The sequence below is a fragment of the Heteronotia binoei genome, chromosome 7, assembly GCF_032191835.1.
Source record: "Heteronotia binoei isolate CCM8104 ecotype False Entrance Well chromosome 7, APGP_CSIRO_Hbin_v1, whole genome shotgun sequence".
NCBI classification, from domain to species: Eukaryota; Metazoa; Chordata; class Lepidosauria; order Squamata; family Gekkonidae; genus Heteronotia; species Heteronotia binoei.
The window spans coordinates 53,682,323-53,688,322 of record NC_083229.1 but is presented as its reverse complement, the minus strand read 5'-3'; the positions used below and the strand labels follow the sequence as shown (position 1 = coordinate 53,688,322).

The window sequence follows — 6,000 nt, the reverse complement described above, 5'->3', positions numbered from 1 at the left end:
GTGGGTGGCAGGGTGCTCTTGAAGGGCTGGAGCTCTCTCTCTTTTGACCTGCAAACCCTTCTCTCCTGGGGAAAGGACAGATTTGAATGCTGCTACTTAGATTGCTGGCAAAAGCATGCATATGTACAGCAAGCAAAGGTCTTGCTGAAGTATAGCTAAATATGTGGAACTCAGAAATTTTAGATTTGGATGCTAGATTTCTGATTTACACATTTAACAGTGCTATACAAAACCGCCCTTTGCCCACTGGAGCATGATAAGCTACTACACAAATGTAATAATGACTACTGGTATCATGAATACTCAAGTAAAAATAAGTTTTAAATCATAAGAAGACAACAGTTAACAGTGGCTGTAAGTATGTAGTTTTTCTGATGCTTCAATCACAAGAATAAAGTAATCAGTGTACAAGTTATAAAGTGTGAAAAATTCTGTCACTGCTGAAGGATAAGGCAAAGTCATCCACGAGTTGACATGTTTATTTTTCAGTTGGTGAGAAGACTGTTATTGATGTAAGCAGTGAAACAAAATCCATGCATGTCAAACCACTGCAGATGATGGTCCCTTGCAGTGATCATTACAGTCCTTAACCAAACATACACAACATGCTATATGAAAAAAGGTACTAACTGAACTAAGTGTATTAAATATCGAAAAAAGTTTACATTTTTATTATAATTTATTTATTTAACAATCTAAGAAGTTTGCAGCCATCAGCAGTTCCAGTGCAATTTCTGGTGCAATTGGAAATTCAGGAATTTCTGTGGAGCTGTTAGTGTAGCGAACCTTGTAGGTGAAATACATGCACACTTTGGATAGGACATGGGAGGGGATCTCTCTGAAATTTACTTCATTTGTTTCATTTTCAGCAAACTGTCCTAAAGAGAGAGAGAGATATTTTGAGTATATAAAAATAAGACAATGAGAATAGCAATCCTGCAGCAAATAAAATTTAGTAAGTCATAAGAATTCATTGCTGTCTGAATATGGGTATTTTTATTTATTTATTTACGTTATATTTATATCCCGCCCATTCTATGCAGACTCAAGGCAGCTAACAACATAAAATACACAATAAACAATATAATAAGAATGTTGTGTCATTTGAATGTTGTAAGAAATGGCAGCTTTTGAGTGTCTTGCTATTCAATTTCTAGCTGATGTTGTGTCACTTACTAGATACAGACTCAACTATGAATTTTCTGCTGGTCTCTTTTGAGGTGATCACTGGGAGAGCTCCCTTGATTTTCAGATCTGCAGTCATCTTGAGAGGTTAGTAGCCTTTGAGTGTGCGAGAAGCATTCCTGTCACAAGTATTTGCGAACTTACTTCTTTGCAATAACATTAGGAGAACAAGGTAGATTTTTCTCTCTCTAGCATGATGAGTGGATACTGAGAGCTTTTCTCAAGGTACTTCATGTGGTTCTAGGGTAAAATTGTTTGTATAAATAAATCTCTCATCTTGGATATGTTTTGGAGTATAAATTCAGAGCTTTGATTCTGAGCTCCATCTTCAAAAAGGATTACACTTACTAGTTTTATAATTCATTTAAAAGCAATATGCAAAAACATATTGTGTACATCCAAAACAACAATCTAAAACATTTTTTAAAAATTAGGTAGAAGGAGAGTTGGATTTATACCCCACCATTCACTTGGAGTCTCAGAGCAGCTTATAATCTCCTTCCCTTCCTCTCCCCAAACAGACACCCTGTGAGCAATGTTCCCTCTAAGCTGCAGTCTTGTTAGCAAAAATTTTACTTTGTGAGCTACTGGCATTAAAGTTGTGAGCTACTGGTGAAACTATATGTGTGGTTAGATACTTAAGACCTTTTGGTGTCAACTTTTATCTCCTTCTTCTGTAATGTATATTATTAATATTATACATATTAGAAATGTAAATATAATTTAGCCAAAGACTTACAATTGTTAAAACTTGGAGTCTATATGGCCGAGGACCTGTCTACCTTAGGGACCGTCTCTCCCCACATGTTCCCCAGAGGGTACATAGATCTGGATCGCAGAATTTACTGTCAATCCCCGGGCCGAGGGAGGCAAGACTGAAGGCTACCAGAGAAAGAGCCTTCTCAATTGCTGCCCCCCACTGGTGGAACCAACTGCCAGAAGATGTAAGGGCCTTGCGGGACCTTGCTCAGTTCCGCAAGACCTGAGCCGCTTCGGCGGGGAGGGCGGGATACAAATAAAATGTGATGATCATGGAAAACAGTTCTATTTTGACTTGCCTTTAGTTAAACTACAGTATAAGTAGATGCCCAACATCGCTATGTAATGGTACCAACACTAGCACCAAAAATTGTTTTAAACTATTTTAAACTGCTTTAAATTGTTAATTGGTAATGATTGTTAATTTTAATTGTTTGTTTACTGCTTTATTGTTTGGGTTTGATTGTTGTTAGCCGCCCTGAGCCTGCTTTGGCGGGGAGGGCAGGATATAAATACGAGGAATAAATAAATAAAACATTTTACTAAGAGCATGATGACACAGAGTAAAGTGATAATAATATTTGATAAGGTGTGACTTTAAGGAAGTATTTTCATACAGGCTAAACTATATTGGCATTGATGTCTGTATCTAATTTTCTATTTTCTTTTCCCCTGTTCCCTTTACTTTTCTGGAAAACCAATAAAAATTTAAAACTGACTAAAGTTGTGAGCTACTGCATAAATTATTGTGCTCTGTGATCTGAGGCTAAAAATCTGTGAGCTAATTCACACTAACTCAGCTTAGAGGGAACACTTTGAGGTAGATGGGGCACTCAGCTGGCTGAATGTGGAGAAGTGGGGAATCAAACACAGTTTTCCAGATTAGAGTCTGCAGCTCTTAACCACTATGGCAGACTGGCTCTCAGTAAAATTTATTTCCAAAAAGAATACGGACTTGTTCCATAAGTGTTTCCTTTTGAACATCCTAAGAATAGGAGACTGGATGCAAAAGTACTGTTCCACTAACTGTAGAGGCTTCTGGTGCCAGGAATCTGTCATCAGCAGAATGCACCATATTGGTCCAAGGACAGCTCTAGAGTCAGTGCCTTAGAACATTTGGATCCAATGAACCTGTCTAAATTAATTTTATCACAAAGTGGGATAATTTGCATGCATTAATAAGTATTACTGAGTCAGATTCTTAAAACAAAGCCTTGGCAAGGCTGGTTAGGCATATGGAAAGCAAGTTGGTCTCTTGTTTTGCAAGTTATCTGCCATTCTACATTGTTTCTTTCTCTCTCTCTCTCTGAAATGCCAAGAGTGATAACCATTTTAAAATGGATTTTTCTCATATATAATGTATTGAATGTGAAATTTTCTCAAAATGAAATAAAAACACCATTGTATCCAAATTTTGCTTTAATTTACAAATAATTCCTGTAGACAGACTCTTAAGAGCTCTCAGTTTATATAGCAAAGCACTTTCAAAACTCCCTTGAGTTTTAAAAAAAAATATTGTGATACAATAATTCAAGCAAGAGATAGCTATTGTTTATCAACGGAACTCCAACATCCCCCTTGGGTGCTCAGAACTAATTGTGCCATTATTAAACAGTATTGTCATTTTTGCTTGTGTTTATCAATTCATCAGGATCTGAAATAATTGCACTCTGATCTGCACTAACAGTTCTGTGCTTGGCCTGAGATGTCATAAGAAATTCTGCGCTGAATGACTTCATTGGATAAGCATTAATAAAATAAAGTTTTTAAAGATATTTTAAAAATGGACAAGATGCCTCTTCTAGATTTTAAAGCATAATGAAACACAGCAGGCTTAGAATACCCAGTTTCAACCAGCAATGAACTCTTATTATCACATATACTACTAGCATATAATTGAAAGCCTTCCCACAAGTGCACATACCACAAAACCCAATGAATTTGTCCCTTCTGCTCACCCCAATGCAGCGGTGATTATAAGGCATAGTGCTTATATAAGATCCAAACCTGAAAGCAGTACAGTTTCTCTTGTTTACTGGTGACAATGGAATTATTTTTCAAATTCAAACATGATTAATTTTAAGCAGTCTAAATATTTTGGAATCAAATCCTTATGTATTTCTATTTATACTCAAATGTTAATCAGAAAAATATGCATTCACTTCAGACATCTGACAATAAGACCCAGTTTCCAAACTGTTTAAGATAATATCGATTCATGCACTTCTAGTTGTCCAGCTACATTATCTTTGATAGCAAAGGTATCATAGTAAAAGCTTCCATAAGCTGAATTTTCACCAAAGAAGCTGGGGGATCATATACTGCACAGGGAACCAAGGAATTCTAAACCTACCATTTGTTGTACTTACCTGGGCCACTCAACATAGCTTTTATCGTTCCTGATGTGAGTGCATGTTCCCTTTTGACAATGAATTCATGGCCATCAGAGGATATCAACTTCACATACATAGCATCAGGGCCTTCACACCCACCATATGTTTTCTCTTCTCCATCTACAAGACATTGTTATTTTAATTGTGTCTAAGAACCCCAAATGAAGTTTCATAGTACAATAGTCAATTATGAAACAGAATAATTGTATTAAATAATCGAACAGTAATAAACTGTTAGGCTGTTCATACCCTTCTGATATTTCATTTTGTAAAGGACACTGTTCATTAATGTGAAAGTCTTGTTTCCAGACATAACTAGCAAGCCACAGTTTACCACTACACATACAAGTCTGTGGACTACACAGGCTCAAGCACTCCCTCCTCCCAAGCATGCAGCAAGCTAATAAACAGTTCTGTTCTCAAAGTAAGTGTAGTGTAACAACCAAACCAGCAACCTACAGTTCACACTTTCCCTTCAAACCAGTTTGGAATCTGGTTTACTGGGAAAACTAAAACTGTCATTTGCCAATTTGAACATAATGGTAAATAGTAGTTGACCAGAAAAGCAAAAACATCTCTGATGGTTTTAGTAATTTCTTGTTCCACAGGACTCAGCATTATTGTTGGAGAAGTTGAGTCAGCACTCTATGAGCTGACATGCAGAATGCCTCAGAGTTGAGTGCTCTTTCAAAGTTATTTAATATTTATGTCAGACCATATAACCTGTAGCTTTGGAGGTCAAATGAAATCAGTGTGTTGATGACATCCAGTTTTATATTTGGAGGTCAAATGAAATCAGTGTGTTGATGACATCCAGTTTTATATTTGGAGGTCAAATGAAATCAGTGTGTTGATGACATCCAGTTTTATATTTCTTTAATGGACCAAACACCCCCCACCCCCACCCCCACCCCACCCCCCGCAGAAGCTGCCAATCTTTGCCCTAGGCCTGTGCTTGGACAACATAATCAAGTAGCCAAGGTAGAAAAAACTGAAGCTCAATCCAGATAAGATACAGGAGATACTGGCTGGAAAGACTGAAAAGTTGGATGGAATGGTACTGCCAGCCCTACACGGGGTGAGCTTGATCAGAAAGAATAAAGATTTTCATGTTTTCTTCCCCCCTCCCCCAACTGGTACTTCTTTTTTTCTTTTTTAAACAATTTTATTGATAATATACGGTAATAATTTCCATTAATAACTTCATTTCATCTATCCCATATGCTTCTTTCTAATCACCCCTCCCCCCGTTACTTGACCCCCGCCAGTGTTATTTACTCAAAATACTAACATTAAAAGGTACCCTTAATTCCTAAGAACTAAAATTAATATTCTTCTTTCTTCTAAAGTTTAATCATTATCAAAAATTGTCCAATGTCTTTTTACTTTCCACTCGTCTTCTACATAACTTCTAAATTTTTTCCACTCCCTTTTAAAATCTTCTAAATCATAGTTTCTTAAAGTTCTTGTTAATTTGTCCATCTCACTCCATGTCATGACTTTTACAATCCAATCCCATTTTTCTGGTATTTTTTCTTGCTTCCATAACTGCGCATATAGTGTCCTAGCAGCTGAAAGCAAGTACCAAATTATAGTTCTATCTTCTTTTGGAAATTTTTCCATTTGTAATCCCAACAGAAAAGTCTCTGCAGCTTTCTTGAAT

General features: G+C 36.6%; 1 protein-coding gene across 1 annotated transcript; it reads right to left on the bottom strand.

Moving 5' to 3' along the window:
- Positions 1 to 461: 461 nt before the first annotated feature.
- On the bottom strand, positions 462 to 4,484 carry ELOC (elongin C). Its single transcript, XM_060243635.1, has 2 exons — positions 4,314 to 4,484; positions 462 to 878 (listed from the first exon to the last, which is right to left on the bottom strand). The coding sequence occupies exons 1-2, from the start codon at positions 4,411 to 4,413 to the stop codon at positions 688 to 690; spliced, it is 291 nt and encodes a 96-aa protein (XP_060099618.1). The 5' UTR covers positions 4,414 to 4,484; the 3' UTR covers positions 462 to 687.
- Positions 4,485 to 6,000: the final 1,516 nt, after the last annotated feature.